At 45.5% G+C, this 17,412-nt stretch overlaps 1 protein-coding gene across 1 annotated transcript in view; it reads left to right on the top strand.

Annotated features, from left to right (window-relative positions):
• Positions 1-17,412, top strand: part of SLC5A1 (solute carrier family 5 member 1) — a 54,563-nt gene that overhangs the window by 19,324 nt on the left and 17,827 nt on the right. The window contains exons 3-8 of the mRNA XM_067700130.1: positions 4,199-4,303; positions 4,905-4,964; positions 6,139-6,243; positions 14,019-14,124; positions 15,209-15,289; positions 16,960-17,180. Of these exons, the coding sequence (XP_067556231.1) occupies positions 4,199-4,303; positions 4,905-4,964; positions 6,139-6,243; positions 14,019-14,124; positions 15,209-15,289; positions 16,960-17,180 (678 nt within the window). The remainder of the gene's footprint in view (positions 1-4,198; positions 4,304-4,904; positions 4,965-6,138; positions 6,244-14,018; positions 14,125-15,208; positions 15,290-16,959; positions 17,181-17,412) is intronic.

Genomic DNA, 17,412 nt, shown 5'->3' with positions numbered 1-17,412 from the left:
TTGCACTGTGACAGCAAACCATCTAAATACTTGGAATGGCTTCTTGAGCCCCATCAGAGAATGAGGAAGGCCTGGAAAGAAGTTAGTCAGAAGCAAGGTCAAGCTGGGAACATTTCAGAGGAAGTCTGAAATCCTGAACTGAGAAGGAATGTGGGAGGAAATTACAGAGAAGGACAAGATGCTTCATAGGTCACTCCCTAGATGGGGCATGATTCCCAAGTGGACATGAACATGGGTGAGGTGTGGGCAGAGAGGGCTTTTGGGAAGTCAGAGTGATGAAAGCATTGTTAACAAGCTCCAGTGAGAGGAAGGGTGGTGTGAAAACCTGTCAGAGGAGTGTAGGTGATAAAGCAATGATGTATGTATGTATTAGCCCGCTTGGGCTGCCATGGCAAAACACAACAGACTGAGTGGCTTGCACAACAGAAATTTATTTTATCACAGTTCCAGAGGTTAGAAATCCAAGATCAAGGTGCTGTCAGGGTTGATTCTGGTGAGACCTCTCTTCCTGGCTTGTGGACGGCTGCCTTCTCTCTGTGCACATTCAGTGAGAGAGAGAGAGACGGAGACATAGAGAGAACTGGTGTCTCTTCCTCTTCTTATAAGGACCAGTCGTATTAGATTAGGCCTTACCCTTATGACCTAATTTAATCTTAATTTCCTCCCTAAAGACTCAATCTCCAAATATAGTCACATTGAGGGTTAGGACTTCAACATATAAATTTTGGAGGAACACAGTTCAGTCCATAACAGTGTCCATTGTAGCTCTTGTGAACTGTCTTTGAGGGTGAAGTGACTGTCTTCTTGGAGGAAAGAAAGGACACTGATTGAGGGCCCGCTGAGTGTGTCATTACTGATTCATAATCTCCTTTGACTCCTGCACAACCCTGTCATGGGAGAAGATTGAGGCTTGCAGATGTTATGATAACCCAGATTGGAAGAGGGCAAGAGAGCATTCAAACTTTAATTTTTAAGCTCATGCTGCCTTCTCACTGGAGGGAACTTTAGTGTGAAATCTTGCTGAATTCCTGGGACTGCATCTTTAAACCCGGAACTGCCAGGAAAGACTGCTTGGCAGGCTCATTTGGGGGTCCGGAAGGGTCTCTGAATAGGGAAGTGACTTGATCAGAGTTGTGCTTTGGAGAGGTCATGTGGGTGGGGGGAGACTGGAGAGCACCTCGAAGCCTGTTAAGAAGCAATGACAGCCTGTACAAGGGCGATGTAAAAAGTGCTAGCTGCCTATGCCATTGTGAAGGCAGAGTCAGGGTTTTGTAAATGACTGAGTGCAGGTCACGGGGCGAAGCGGGGGAGGTCGGATGAGGCCAAGGTGAGCGACTGGAAAACAGTAGTGACCATGATAGAAATGAACTGAACCTGGACTAATACCCGCAAAGCTCCCCTGGCCCCCATTCCATCAGATGGTGAAGGGCTGCCTCAGGAAAGCCTACAACTGCTTAAAGCCCACTGTCCCCCTTTGGGGGGATCTTGGAGAGAAATTCTTGAACTTAAGGTTAATCTAATGCAGTTAATCATTACTAGTAATTATGCTCTTAATAGTATAACATTAGGCTTAATAATTTATCAAGTGAGAGATGATAAATGAAAAAAAAAAGATAATGTGTAATGACAGGCAGGCTACATGCAGAAGGGAATCCTGATTAAAAGTGAATTCTTATCCCCACCAAGCTGTGAGGAGAGGAAGGAGGTGGATGTGTTTAAACAGCCTGCTTTCCTCTCAGTTTCTCCTTCTTGTCCTCCTCCTCCTTCTCCTTCTCCTCCTCCTCCTCCTCCTCCTCCTTCTTCTTCTGCATCACAAAGCATTTTACTGTTTGTGCTATAATGAGGATGAAATGCAGTCTAGATCAATAGAATTTTTACACAATGAGAATTCCACTTATGGTCAGAGCCAATGGTTATTTACTTCTTTATGCAAAGCTTACTGGGTCCTATTCTTTTAACAAAGGCAAGCATGCATATGTTGTACAACACACTTTAAAATACAGATAACAAAAGATTAAACTCTTAAGCAGCAATAATCAAAGTACACAGTTTCCCTTCTTAATGAATGACGTCCACCCAGTTACTAAAGTCCTGAATCTAGGGGTTACCGTTGATTACCCTTTCCCGCATTTCCTACGTCTGATACATCAACAGGGCTCATCAACTTTGTTTCTAAAATGTACCCCAATCTCTCTGCTTGTCTTTGTCTCAACTGCCACCACCTGAGACCAAGCCGCTATCCCCTGTTACCTACAGGCAGCAACTGCCTCCCACATGTTTTTTTGTTTTCTCTCTTGCCCCCAACAATACACTCTCCACATACTTGAGAGCAATACTTAAAAACAAGTTAGATCCTTTCCCTCCCCTGCTTGAAACCCTCCAGCGGCTTCCCATCAGACAGAGTAAAATCCACTCTCCTATCCTGGCTTGCTAGGACCTACGTGATGTATCGCCTCCCAACTTTCCAGCCTCATCTCACACCACCCATCACACTCCAGCCACTCTGGCCTTCTTTCTGCTTCCCAACCATGATGACCTTCTCACTTGGGAGGGTGTGGGGGGGTGGCCTTTTCTTTGCTGGAAAGCTTTCCCTCTGATCTTAGCATGGTTGACTTCTTTTATCATCTTGATCTCAGTTTAGAGGTCACCCCACAGAGGGACCTTTCCCAGACTAAAGCAGTCACTCTATCTATCACACCTTCTCTATTCTCTTCACAGCACTTAACCACTCTCTGATCTTTTTTGTTGTTGGTGGTGGTGCTTTTCATACAGGAATCCCCAGTGTCTAGAATGGCACTTAACACACTGAGTAGGTACTAAGTTAATATTTGTTGAGTGAATGAATGAAGGCACTTACACCACTGTCTCCTTATCATTCTGGAGACCTCCTGGCCCAGCCTTCAGAGATCTCCCTCTCCTCTGACTTAGCATATGGCACTAAGCACCCACTGTTTTATATCAAGGAACAGTTAGGACAGTTTCTTGGAGTAATCTGCCTTTTGGGAAATATGTGTTTTGTTCCAAATTTGAACCATATTGGGGATATTAGACAAATAACTACCAGCCTCCCCCAATTGCTCAGCAAGACTGGGGATAATTATACTAGTTTGATGATCATCAAATGTTGCTATGCCTTCTCCTCCTGGGTACAGAAGAGCTCTAGAACTTTTTGGAGTTCTCTTGGACCTCAGAGGCGGTTGAGTTGATGGTACGGTACCATGATTGGTCAGTTCAAAATCCCTCTTTTGTTTCACCTGATACTTTCTCCTTCATCTCCTATTCAAAAATCCCATTCTCCTTTCCTCTCCCAGGCGTCAACTCTTGGGTATTTAGTATATGTCCTTCCAATTTGTCTTCTAACCTATGTTTCTAGACATATGTATATCTTTGAAAAATGCAGTGTTTTGTGCGTGTATCCATAGGACCTTTGTAAAAAAATAAAAATACTATATCGAGGGAATTCCATGGCGTTCCAGTGGTTAGGACTCCATGCTTCCACTGCCCGGGGCCTGCGTTTGATCCCTGGTTGGGGAACTAAGATCCCACAAGCCACGTGGTGCGGCCAAAATAACTACTATATCGACTTAGAGAGTTATTATTAGCATCTCTTGTTACTTGGGAGCTCATGGGATTACAGAATTTAACAGCTAAGAGTCACTTGGAAATTATTGGCTCTACCCCCTGCCTTCTTTGACAAGTGTCAAGTAACTGACGTCCAGAAGCTTCCTTTTAAATGATTTCTTTCAAAAAAACTGTCCACATTTCCTGAGATCCTGTATTGGTCAAGGTGCCAAGTCAGGAGTGCTGGGGGACACAGAGATGAATGGCACAGGTCCTGCTCCTGAGCCCTCCGCCGCTGGGGAGACTTCCAGAGGAGGCCGGTCGGGCTGTGGAGCTTCCCATGCCTTCTTGACTCTTGCGCATTGGGCTCACAGAGGACTCACAGAGTTCTGATTTGGGGATACATCCCACGACTCCTTCCGCAGTCCTCTCCTTTTTATCTTTGCTATTACCCAAGTCCTCACATCTGCCTTCTGAACCAGTGGTCCCGGCAGACTCCAGCATAGTCAAGTTTCTGGCTGGCCTCTGCTCTTTCTTGTCCTTCTCTTGGATGTCATGTCTCTTCTATCTTTGGTCCACCCCTGAGAGTCCTGGTGAAGCATGGAGTCCTCACCCGACCTTCTCTTTGTGTTTCCAGATTGGAGCCTCTCTGTTCGCCAGTAACATCGGAAGCGGCCACTTTGTGGGACTGGCGGGAACGGGAGCAGCTGCAGGCATCGCCACTGGGGGCTTTGAATGGAACGTGAGTAACATCAGAGACACTGTGTCCTGGAGCTGGAATGATCTCTAGCTGTCAGCCAGCTCAGTCTATACTCAGAGATGTTCTAGATGTTAGAGAACCTCCCAGGGCCACCTTGGAGTACAGATGGATGAGGGGCACAGCTTCAGGAACCCCAGGGTCCTGCTCCCCTTCCACCATGAGAAATCACTGATTTGATGGCGATAGTGTTTCTTTCTTCTTTTAAAAAGCCAACCCCTCCTGTACCCTTTCAGCCATATCAGAGGTTTGGAAATACCACCAGATTTCCATTATTATTATTATTATTTATTTTTAAAGCTCTCTAAATGGTATTTTACTCCTGTAAACCAGGGAAGAGGCAAAAGGAGCTGTGATGTCAGTGGGTAGCCCCCCGGGTTCCTCTACACTGTTGCCCAGCTGTTGTTCCTGTGGACCAATCAGGCATCAAAGTCCTTCTCCAAGCACTGATGGCCACTTAGGGAGTTGTGCCCAGAGCCCAAAGAGAAAATGCTGGGTGGATGGTCTGCAGCAGCTGCAAGCCCTGCAGGCAGCAGGATGGGCTAAGGTTCCTCCTGGTTTGACTCCACCTCTTTTTTGGTTTCAGGCCCTTTTTTTGGTGGTTCTGCTGGGCTGGGTGTTTGTCCCCATTTACATTAAGGCAGGGGTAAGTATTTGCTCTGTTATTATGTAATATATATTTCCTGCTGGCAAATATCTGTGTGAACTTGGTCCTCCTGGAGGGCAGAGGAGACTTTCTGGGATAAGAGCCTATGACTTGTCTCTCTTTCCTGGGTTATAAAGTTCCTGACTGCTCTCAGGGGCATTCAACAGATCTACTTGGCCACGACTTGTCCCTCTGGGAAGCCCTCCTAAGCAACCTCACTCTATTCAGCATTGAAAGCATCACATCCCCTCGGTCTGGGTGAATACTTGCAAGGCACTGTCGTGCATTTGCACATGATACGTAACTGTCTGCCTCGGCCCCTGGAACAGAAGCAACATGAGAAAAAGAACCATATTTTCCTTTTATTTAAAAACATCAGCAGCCTTTGTTTGCTGAGCATGCATCTGGTACTCAACTACCAAATGCATGCTCGGTCTCTTGACTAAACCTCTGACATTTTACATAAGAGAGCTTTAGCAACATCTGTCCATTGAGATATAATGAGCACCTACCATGTGTACGTCTATACATTAGGAGCTGAAATCAGTAAGAAAGAGGCACAGGCAGACTCTGCATCTTCTGGAGGCTCATGGACTGCTGGTGATACATGTCTGATTCCAGGAGACAGCAGGCTCAGGGTTGAGAACATGAGACAGAGTGTGGTTGGAATTTGCAGAAAGGAACTGGGAGAGCAGTTGAGCTGGCCTGCAGCCACAGTCCTTGGCAAGGCTTATGTGCAGAGCAGGGTGAAGCACACACCCAGCGTGGACACCTTTTTTGGTGCACTGGAAAGGTACCACCGTGGTTATGATGTCTTGTTCACAGAAGGTGCTTTGTATAGGACTATCTATCTATTTATCTATCCCCTCCTCCTTCAGGGCAAGGATCTGCCTTCTTGGTTATGTGCAGGCATGTGTTCATTAAAAAAATTGTTTATTGGGCCCTTCTATGTCCTGGGATGCTACCCAGCTGCCTCTGCAGTGGTAGGGCATGTGAGATTGAGACGAGCAAATGGATGGAGGATGGGGACATCTGGCCACCTTGAAGACTTCTCTGACCAATGACGGTTAACCCTTGATCATACCTCTGACACCGGGGTGGATGCCTCTGCTCTGCTTGCTCTGGGCCTTCTGATCACTCAGACTGGCAGTGACCGCCCTTCCATCCCATGCAGGTGGTGACGATGCCAGAGTACCTGCGGAAGCGATTTGGAGGCAAGCGGATCCAGGTCTACCTCTCTGTTCTGTCCCTGTTGCTGTACATTTTCACCAAGATCTCGGTGAGTCCTCCGCCCTAGGGGCTGAGCACTGGCTGTCTCAGAACCTGCCTACCCTCGCTCCTCACCATATGCTGGCCCACCAAAGGGCAGTGCTATATGTTTCCATTAACTCGGTCCCTTAGGCCTTTTTGCTTCTTAGGGTAAAGTCCTATTTCACACATCAAGGAGTGAACACATGGAACTCCTTATCCTCTACTGTGGGGAAGGTTGAAGACATAAACGGTTCAAGAAGGTTCAGTGAAAGCTGTTCTTCTGTTCTAACAGAAGATTAATAGGGAGTTAGGGATGCCTGAGGGCTGGCCCCGACCTTAGAGGTAGTTGTAAGCCTTTATGCCCTGTCAGGGTCAGAATCTGGCTCCAAGTGACATTTCTGATGCGCTTAAACATGGGCAGTCAGTGGCAACTCTGGAAGGGAACTCAGAGATTCCCCCTCTTCCTTCGTGAACAGGGAAACAGAAACTCTGGGCATGGAGATTCTTGCTCAGGAGTAGAACCCAGACTGCTGGCTCCAGCTCACTGTCCTTTTCACTGCACAAGCCTTCTTATATTCATTCAGAATCAGCTCCCTGGGCCTTTAGTTGCTAACCCTCCAGGGGATTTTTGCTCTCTCTGAACCCAACCACTGGGGTGGACCCCCTTCCATTTAGCCTGCCTCCCTGCCAACCTGGAGCTGCAGGCCCCAATATGCAGAGCTGAGATTTCTCAGGGATTGGCTGGCCATTGCAGTGTGTTTGAAAGCTGTGCAGAGCTCTTGGCTGACCCACTGGAGCAAGACTTGAATTCCTTCTTTACTTCTCTTCCTTTCTTGAAAATGTTCAAGTCAACTCCTTTTGATGGTAAAACAAAACAAAGTGAAAGACCCAGGAAATCATTGAAGTTCTGAGATATATTCCCCCTGACAGTCCAAAAGATGGCAGGAAGAAAAAAGTTCGCTTATAGGTCTTGCCTGGAATTTTTTTTTTAACCCCTAAGGAGATTGTCAGTCTGATAAAGGTTAAAGCAACAGTGGAAAAAAAAATTTTAAAGAAGGAAAATGTGAATAAAGAATAACAGAAAGAAAATAGGATCTTGATAAGAAAACTATCTAGGAGAATAATTGGAGGAAGCATGGGGTTGTGGAGGAGCTGGGCTTCTGCTCTACTGCTCGCCAGCGGTGACCTGGGGCCAGTAGCATATTGCTTTACTTCTCTGGAGCTTAGCTTCTTTGTGAGTAGGATGGGGATAAAAATTCTGCCTTGCTTACCTCCCTGGGTGGTAGTGAGGATCAAATGGATTTTCTTGAAAACATGAAACGTTTTTGGGATGTAAGATATGATGATGATGAACATGAGAACCATCGACGCTCCCTGTAAGAAGCTCCCTGGATTGCTTCAGCACCCTAACCTAGCTAGAGAAGAAGGCTATATATTCTGGATACTAGGCCCTTATCAGATATATGATTTGCAAATATTTTCTCCCATTCTTTAGGTTGTCTTTTCACTTTCTTGGTAGTGTCCTTTGATGAATAAAAGTTTTAAATCTTGATAAAGTCTAGTTTATCTGTTTTTTCCTTTTGTTGTTCATGCTTTTGGTGTCATTTCTAAGAATCCATTGCCAAATCCAAGGGCAGAGAGAGAAATGGCATTTTCTGTGCTCACATAGGAAGTGGTTCCAGCTTTCCCCCTTAGCCAGCAGTTACAAAGTACTCACTGCTCTATCAGAGGGGTTATCTCATTGACTATCGTCAATTTTCCTCTTTTTTCTTGTCCTTCCTCATCTAGCACTAAAGGTGAGATTGGACCAATCTCAGCACTCGTAAAAGATCTGCCCTGGCTGAAATCTGAGTCAGTTGGATCTGAACTGAGCCTTCTCCTCTAGTTAGGTAGGGTAATGAAAAAATAGCAGCTCGTGCTTTTATTGCCCTGATTACTTAAAAGTGAGAAAACAACAATATTAGATAACATTTTCGATTTTTTTAATTTTGGAAAATTTCAAACATACACAAGCAGAGATAGAATAGTATAATGAGTACTAATGGACCTAATTCTCATCACTTGGCTTTCACAATGAACAATATTTTGCCATTCTTGGTTCATCTCTCCCTTCCACCTTTTTTCTCCAACAGTATTTTAAGTCAAATCCCAGACATCATGTCATTTCACTGTAAATTCTTCGGAATGCACCTTTAACTTTTAAAGAACTTAACAATTGTGCTATTATCATGCTTAACAAAATGTATAGTAATTTCTTAATTTAAGTAGTTTAATACCTGGTCCATATCCAGATTTTCCTGATTATCTGAAAAATGTCTTCTTACAGTTGATTTGTTTGAATCAGGATTCAAATGAAATCTACACATGCATTTGACTATTGCTTCTTTAGAGGAAACGTATATATATCTCTTCAGCCTACCACAATAATTTTTCACTTTTATGTTATTACTTTCTACATGCATACACTTTTTTTTTTTGACTGGGTTGTCTTTTTTGATGTTGAGTTGAAAGTGTTCTTTATATATTCTGAATACTAGACCCTTATCTGATACATGATTTGCAAATATTCTCCCATTCTGTAGGTTGTCTTTTCACTTTCTTTTGTGTCCTTTGATGCACAAAAGTTTTAAATCTTGATGAAGTCTGATTTATCTGTTTTTTCTTTCGTTGCTCATGCTTTTGGTGTCATTCCTAAGAATCCATTGCCAAATCAAGATCATGAAGATTGAATTCTAGGTTTGTTCCTAAGAGTTTTATAGTCTTAGCTCTTACATTCAGATATTTGATCCATTTTGAGTGATTTTTGTATATGATGTGAAGTAAAGTCCAGTTCTCCCAGAACCATTTGTTGAAGAGACTTTCATGTCCCCACTGAATGGTCTCAGTGGGAACATGTGCTCCGGGATTGGGCTTTGTCTTGGAGTTGGGACTGACACCCAGCCTTACTGCTCCCTCCCTGCCCAGCTTCCTGACATAAAGTGCTACTGCCCTTGACTGGTGCTTGTGTGCTTTCCCTGCCTATGTGGTGATTCCACCTCCTTCACTTTCTCCTCCTTTCCTTCAGGGTAGTTTTTAATTACAAGATGAAAACCCTGGGCATTTCAGTCTTATTTCCTTGGAGACTGGTGTGCATAGCCTGGACTGGGAGTTGCTGGGAGGGGTAGAGAAATCGGGCTTCCTGAGGCAGGGAAGGTCAGGTGCAAGAGGAGAAAAGGAATGTAAGTGAGAGGGTGGGGAGGTGACCCTGGCACTAGTGGAGGTTGGTGAGGGAACTGCTCCTTGCTCCTTGGTTCAGCTTGTGAGATAGCACCTGTCTACTAAGCATGTAGAGGAGGGCACTGGGATTCCCTTTCTTGGAAGCAAGCCTTCTCCAAGTCCACAGTTCAGGTCGGTGAAAGTCTGTTGGCTGAGCTTTGCCCTTGGAGCTGATGTAGCAGTAGTCATAAAAATAATCTTACTGCTCAACATCTTTGCCTGCCTTCCCAATTACCTCACCTATTGTTCAGGTTACTGATTAAACCTCCCTGGACTTGGGAGCCCCCAGGTACCTGAGGGGCAGCCTCCCTCAGCTCAGACCCTGATGGAGTCCATCCCCCAGCAGATGGCTTTTTCTGAATTTTACTTTTGAACAGTACTTAGTATGGTCTGCCCCCTTTCTGTGTGATTTCTGCGGTTCCTTACTGGAGGCCTTGCCCAATGTCCTACCAGCTCCACCTGCTGCCCAGAGCCAGCAAACCCTTGAATAATGCACACGAAGGATGATAGCTGCCTTTTATTTGGTGCCAGTAGCTTTACTTAGTCTCCAGTAGGGGCTTAACTTATTCCATCTCCAGTCCTCATAAGAGTTCTGTGCAGGTGAAGATTTTTATTTAATTTTCCACTTGATGGAGGAGAAAACTGAGTCTCAGAGAAGTTAAGTAATTTGTCCCAAATCACATAGCTAGTGTATTGCAAAGCCAGGACTGGAGTCTGGGTCTCTCTAGTCCCAGTGTCTGTGTTCTCACAATTCTGCTCTGTGCTTGGATGGGATGAAGGCATAGGATAACAGGATAGATCATCTAGTTCTATGATCTATGCTCCCCTTTTACAGAGAAGAGAAGGGGCTTTGTGGGGTCAAACATTAGCAGAACTAGATTGAGAAGCAGAGTCCTTGATACTGAATCAAAACCTTTTGACATTATGTCCCCTGGCCTTCTAAGTCCAGTACAAACAAGTCAAAATTCAAGACCTTGGGGAAAATTTAAATAGCCAGTTAAGTGACCTTCCAATTTAAATGAGTTTCTGAGAGTAGGATTTGAGAGGACTGTAAAGGGAGAACATCAGCTGCACACTGGGTGTATAAGGGATCTGAAGGTGGGACATCTAGGCAGTGGGGAAGGACAGGGAAGGGTCAGACAGGCAAGACTTTGTAAATTTGGCTGACTTCAGGTTCACCATGGGTCACAGAGCATGAAATCTTTAAAAGGATTACACTGATATTGACTGTACTTGCTAGGAGCTCACATTAAGATACACGAGTTCAGGGCTTATGAACAAAAGGAAAGAATTGTTAGTTAACAAAGTAAGGTAATCAAGTATTTACATTGCACACAAACAGAGATTAATCACTATTGTTGTGTGTGTGTGTAGGCATGGGTAAGAAGAGAGGAGTGGCCTTGTGATATCCATGTCCAGACAGGGAACAATCAGGGACCTACCAGGAAGGCTTTGGGAGGATGCAGGGATCCAGTGGGCATGTAATTGATAGGAGAGAAAAAGTGAAATGCATTTCAGGTGGAGAGTCCCAGATGTGGCCCAGGCCATTGAACAGGGGTGGTGTGGAGTCTTGACTATGGCTGCCGTCTTGTGGCTATGTCCTTTTGGTTTCTGAGACTCAGAGTTGATTATTCCACCCAGACTTGATTATTCCTCCATGTAATCCTGAATTTTATAGGCTCCTTCCCGCCCACCCACTCCACCCCAGCACCCTGCCTTACCAAGTTCGGAGAAGCATTCTGTTCTGTAAAATTTCCTGGCATTATCTGTCTTATTCAAATGTGCACAATCACTTGAGATAAAGCCTCAGATTTTATGAATTACATGTGATGACCAAATGTCCCTATTTATATTTCCTGGGGCTATTATCACAGATCACAACTGTAATAAACTTTTATAGCAACTATGCTATCTGTTTTGGATCCTTGGGTGAAAATAAGAGCTTCAGAGCTTGCTTAAGTTTTGAATGCTTATCACCTGGTTCATTCACTCACAAATGGAAAGAGAAATTTGAGTAATGGGGCTCTCCATCTCAAACCTCATTGCCAGGCAAGATCTACTGGGTGCTCAGATACAACTAGGACTAGAATGGGCAGCAAATGAACACATGTAAAATCCCAGGATTTCAAACATTAGAGCTGGGACTAAACAAACTACCCAAGGCTTATGGTCAGAGACTGTTACTCTAAGAGGTTTTCCAACTGGATCTGTATTTATTGTCCCCTGTGAGTTCCATGGAGCTTGTTCAGCCAGACTTTCAAAGTGGTGGGCTAAATCCAACTTCCTGTTTCTGTAAATAAAGTTTTATTGGAACACAGTCATGCCCATTAATTGATGTATCATCTACGGCTGCTTTCAAGCTTCAACGGCAGGCAGTCTTGAGCAGGTTGGAAAGCAACTGTATGGCCTGCAAAGCCTAAAACATGTATGAAGTGAGCCTTTACAGAAAAAGTTTGCTGACCTCTGGCCTAGAGGACCATAATTGTTTAGTTCACTTCAAGTTAGTTTTGCTTAGCAGCACTGGGGAAATTTGCTTGTTCCCTTATTCCCTCCCTCCCTCCCTTTTCCCCTACCTCCCTTCTTTCCTTCCTTCTTTCCTTTTTTTCTTCTTTATTAAGAGCTAAGAGAAGTTTAGAGAAGGAGCAATCTGAGATGAGCTGTGAAATAAATGATCTCATAGGATTAGAGGAGAGTTCTTTTATATCAAAGTTGGTGGTATATTCCCTATCCAGTCCCTGATTTTTATAAATAAAAAAGTAATGAAATGCTTCAAACATACAGTAAAGTACTATACTAATACCACCACCAGGATTCTGTAGATCTAAACAGCTTATCATTTTTTAAAAAAAGAAATAAAACATAACAGATAAGGCTTATCTATACCCTTTTGACCCTATTTCCTTCCCTCTTAAAAGGTAAACACTATCTTGAACTTGGTATGTATTCTTCTGGTCTATTTTTTAATATTTTTACTACATGATGTGTGTATAGCCATATATCCATCCAGCCAAGTAGAAGGTTCTTTATGGAGCTAAATGAGGCAGGGAGAAAAAGAACTGCATCAAGAACTGGTGAATTTGGGGGTGAAGAGGGAGCAATTCTCCCTAAATTTACATGAGATAATCTAGATAAAACCACCTATCAACAAGCCCGCCACACAAGAGGTTCGTGGTGATGCTCTGGTTGTGTCTGAGTCAAGATGGATCCCATCTGTGCAGAGGAGATAAAATTATGATGTAGCTAACATCTCTCTCCACTCCAGGGTGAGGCGGGGTTTCCCTCTCATGGACTCCAGCACTCAAACTTGCTTTTGGGAATAGATCAGATAAACCTTTTACACTGAGGTGTAAATGAAGGATAATAGCCTAGAGCAGCAGTCTACAAAGTGGGTTGGGAGGAACCTCAAGGTGTTAATAGTTGTTCCTTGGCAAACAGAGTTCCATAGTTATATAAGTTTGTGAAGGGTCATTTACTATGTTTTCCTCCTGGGGATTCACAGTATATTAGAGGCTCAGAGAAGTTGTGTGGTAAAGAAACTGCTTTAACTTTATTTAATCCAGTATTTCACAGACCTCTTTGACTATGGAATTCTTTTTTTTTATCATGTAATATCTATTATCATCTTGAATAAATCTTGTTGGGAAATTTAGGAATAGAGCATGACTCTCAGGTATTCATATCATTTTTTAATTAATTAATTAATTAATTTATTTATTTATTCTTGGCTGTGTTGGGTCTTTGTTACTGCGCACAGGCTTTCTCTAGTTGCGGTTTGTGGGGGCCACTCTTCGTTGTGGTGCATGGGCTTCTCATAGCAGTGGCTTCTCTTGTTGCGGAGCGCGGGCTCTAGGCGTGTGGGCTTCAGTATTTGTGGCACATGGGCTCTAGAGCGCAGGCTCAGTAGTTGTAGTGCATGGGCTTAGTTGCTCTGCAGCATGTGGGATCTTCCTGGACCAGGGCTCAAACTTGTGTCCCATGCATTGGCAGGCAGATTCTTAACCACTGTGCCACCAGGAAAGTCCTCCTTTTGTTTTTATTTTTATTTTATTGAGGTAAGAACACTTAGCTTGCCCTCTAGCCACTTGACAGGTTTTGAGTGTATAATACATATTGTTGACTAGGTACGATGTTGCATGGCAGATCTTTAGAGCTTATTCATCTTACTTAACTGAAACATTATACCTGTTGATTAATAACTCCCCCTTCCTCCAGCCCCTGGTAACAGCCATTCCAGTCTCAGATTTTATGAGTTTGACTATTTTAGAAACCTTGTATACATGGAATTGTACACTACTTGTCTTTCATATTCTCAACTGGGGATAAAAATATGAACCTCTAATTGTGGGAGTTCAGCCAAAGGGCAAAGGGGTGTGGGCCAACGTGGAGCCTCGGAAATCACAGGCATCGGCACTACTTGGGAGTCGGCTTCTGCTAACCCCTCCAAGTTCTCCTCCCTCGTCCCTGCCGCTGACGTGCCTCAGCCAGGCCCCGTGCACCCTGCAGCCAGTGGCCCCTCTCTCCCCAGCCCCACCTCTTCTCTCCTTCCAGGCAGACATCTTCTCTGGGGCCATATTCATCAACCTGGCCTTGGGCCTGAATCTGTACCTGGCCATCTTTATCTTACTGGTAATCACTGCCCTTTACACAATCACAGGTGAGTCCCCTCGAATGACTCAGCCCAAGCCCAGCTTGGGGTTAGGCACTTGTGAAGACGTGGCTTCTCCTCTCAAGGAAGAGATCCACCCAGGAAACAGTTCGAGGAAACAGTTGTAGGTGGCCCCAGAAAAATCCAGTGCTGGTGGGAACAGTCAGGACAGCTTCTTACAGGAGGTGGGACAGGGTTTGGCTTTGCAGGTTGTGGAGAGAACTTGGCTGAGTCGGGAGAAGCAGGGAGGGAGTGCCAGGCTCGGGGAGAGGTGTGAGCAAGGGAATGGAGTCAGGAATGGGAGTGGCAGTGCCGGGGCAGGGTGAGCAAGCAGATGAGTTCAGCTGGAGGAGGGGCATCAATGGGAGGTAGCTGAGGGTGGGGGGTGTAGACGATGCCAAGACCTGATAGTTCAAGTGGGGTCACAGTGCGGGGGCCTTGGAAGCCAGACAGAGGCCTTGGATTTGATGTGACAGGGACTGGGAGGCACTGTAGGGAGGAAGGGAGGGAGTGACACACAGAGACCTTAGAGGAAGGCTCCAGAGGTGACCGGAGAAGCCGGCGGCACTAGTGACCATGGGGCACCTTTGCAGAGGTTGCTCTGCCCAGTTAGGGGAGCCAGGGCCAGCGATGGAGCTTGCTGCCCAGCTGGAGCCCCATGGCGCTGGGGATAAGAAGTTACTCAGATGACCTGAGAGAAGAGAAAGTGGACTGATTTGGTTATGTCCCCAGACATCTTGTAGAGATGTCAGCTCTTTGCTCTTCCCTGCCTTTGTTTGCGCAGATGCTTCTCACCATAGCCATTTCCTGGCTTAAAGCAGTCACATCAAGCTCTCCGTCCTCAAATAGGGAGAAACATTCTCTCCCCAAGGCCTTTCCAGCATTTCTGTGAAAAGTGGAGATACTGGAACATGCTGGGTGGCAGACCTCTGTAACAGGACAAGGGAGGGAAGGAAAGGAAGGCAGACTGAGGGGTGCAGAAGGTGTGCAGAGGGAGAGGAGTGCGGGTGGGGGTGAGGGTGGGGAAAAGAGGTGGGCTGACAGGTTGCCCTCCTACCTGAGGTTAGATGCCTTGTCTCCTTTGCTTGCTCAGGGGGCCTGGCGGCTGTGATTTACACGGACACCTTGCAGACGGTGATCATGCTGGTGGGGTCTTTTATCCTGACTGGGTTTGGTAAGTGGGGCTGGGGCAGGCTGAGGAGGTCGGGGGGCAGAGGTAGAGGCCCAGGGAGAAAAAACGAGTCCAGCCTCCCTGTCTGCTGCTGTCCTAGACAGTGAGCTGGGTATGCTCTGCTCTCCCCAGGGGAGTAGACTGGCCTAGATTGGCAGTCACTGTGGGTGTGCAAGGGACACCTTCCCTAGCCCTGGAGGTTTCAGGCTGGGCCCGGCCCAGACAATACCTGGATTCCTTGCTGCCCTCTCTAGACAGTCTGGGCCAGTGGGCCCCAGTGTGGGCCGCTGATGTCACGAGAGGTCTTCTCTCCACAGAGAAACTGGACTTAAAAAGGATAAGGCTAAATATCTATTAGGCTAAATATATTTAAATGTTGCATCTTAAATCTCAGATTATGTCATCTACATTTTGATGTTAAATGTCCTTTCTTTTATGAATGACCATTTTCTTATTTATTTCCTGATTTGGTAAAATTTAAAAAATCAGCCACAAAGTAAGTCAGAAAGAGAAAAACAAATACTGTATGCTAACACATATATATGGAATAAAAAAAAAAGGCTCTGATGAACCTAGGGGCAGGACAGGAATAAAGACGCCGATGTAGAGAATGAACTTGAGAAGACTGTGGGGGTGGGGGTAGGGGAAGCTGGTACAAAGTAAGAGAGTGGCATGGACATATATACACTACCAAATGTAAAATAGATAGCTAGTGGGAAGCAGCTACATAGCACAGGGAGATCAGCTGGGTGCTTTGTGACCACATAGAGGGGTGAGATGAAGAGGGTGGGAGGGAGGCTCAAGAGGGAGGGGATATGGGGATATATGTATACATATAGCTGATTCACTTTGTTATATGCAGAAACTAACAAAACATTGTAAAGCAATTATACTCCAAAAAAGATGTTAAAAAAAAAATCAGCCACTCTGTAATCCCCGTCCTCTCAGTTTTGAAATTTTATTTGTCTATGAAATCCTAAGGACAAGATTGGAAACCCTACAAATAGAGGTACTTGTTATGGGAGGACATAAAATGCCATTTTATTTTTAAGGGGTCCTATGCTCTCTGTGTGTCCTCTGAAGCTTCTTATCCTCTCTCTATGCAATGTTTTCCAAGAGCTTCCATTTGATTTTCCCCGGTGGTCCTCAGGGGTCTGGAGCAGGGGAAAGGAATGCCTTATTCTGCAGCACAGGGTCTGGAATGCCTTATTCCCACAGCCAAGAGGTGGCAGGGCTCCAGACTTCCTCACCCATTCTTTCCCATCCCACCACACTGCTGGGACTGGGGGCCTAATCTGTGTCTGTGTCCAGAATCCCAAAGGCCACTGCTGATAGCAGGGGGTGAGGGGAAAAACAGAGTCTTTGAATCTGGTTCAAAAGCAAGGTCTTTCTTTTAATAATTCAAATACTTTCCCTTTGTAAAGGAGTTTATGGTTGGAGTACTTTCACAGGTTGTTGCTTTGGACCCTCACAGTAGCCCCCTGAGGGGGCTGGGCAGGGTTAATAATCCCATTCTATGGATGAGAAAGCTGAAGCCCAGAATGGGACAATGACTTGCCCAAGACCCCACAGTGAGGGCTCTGGCTGTGGGTTTCTCAGGCATCCACAGGAAGAAACTGCTATGAAGAGTTGAGAGTTTCATGATGTTGACTTATGTTACCACTGTTTTCCAGCTTTTCACGAAGTGGGAGGGTATGATGCCTTCATGACGAAATACATGAATGCCATTCCAACTGTGATTTCTGATGGAAACACCACCATCAAGAAAGAATGCTACACCCCAAGGGCTGACTCCTTCCACATCTTCCGAGATCCTCTCAAGGGAGACCTGCCATGGCCTGGGCTCATCTTTGGGTTGTCCATCCTCGCCCTGTGGTACTGGTGCACAGATCAGGTACCCATGCTGGATGTGTTGGGAGGAGAGGGTCTTCCCCAGGGTGCTACAGAGACTCCTGTCTGCCTGTGGCTTGTGGGGCTGGGAAAGGTAGGGCAGGGCTCGCGTGGTCTGAGGGCTGCTGAGCCTCGGTGACATCGGAGTGCCAGGCCAAAGACCCGGGATGGTGGGGGAAGCTGGGGTGGTTAGAGCCTGTTGTGGGGTCTCTTGCCTACACCCCTCCCTCACTGGG

This window comes from Pseudorca crassidens, chromosome 12 (genome assembly GCF_039906515.1).
Source record: "Pseudorca crassidens isolate mPseCra1 chromosome 12, mPseCra1.hap1, whole genome shotgun sequence".
Lineage (NCBI taxonomy): Eukaryota > Metazoa > Chordata > Mammalia > Artiodactyla > Delphinidae > Pseudorca > Pseudorca crassidens.
The sequence above is the reverse complement of the archived record's forward strand: the minus strand, read 5'-3'. Positions and strand labels throughout refer to the sequence as shown.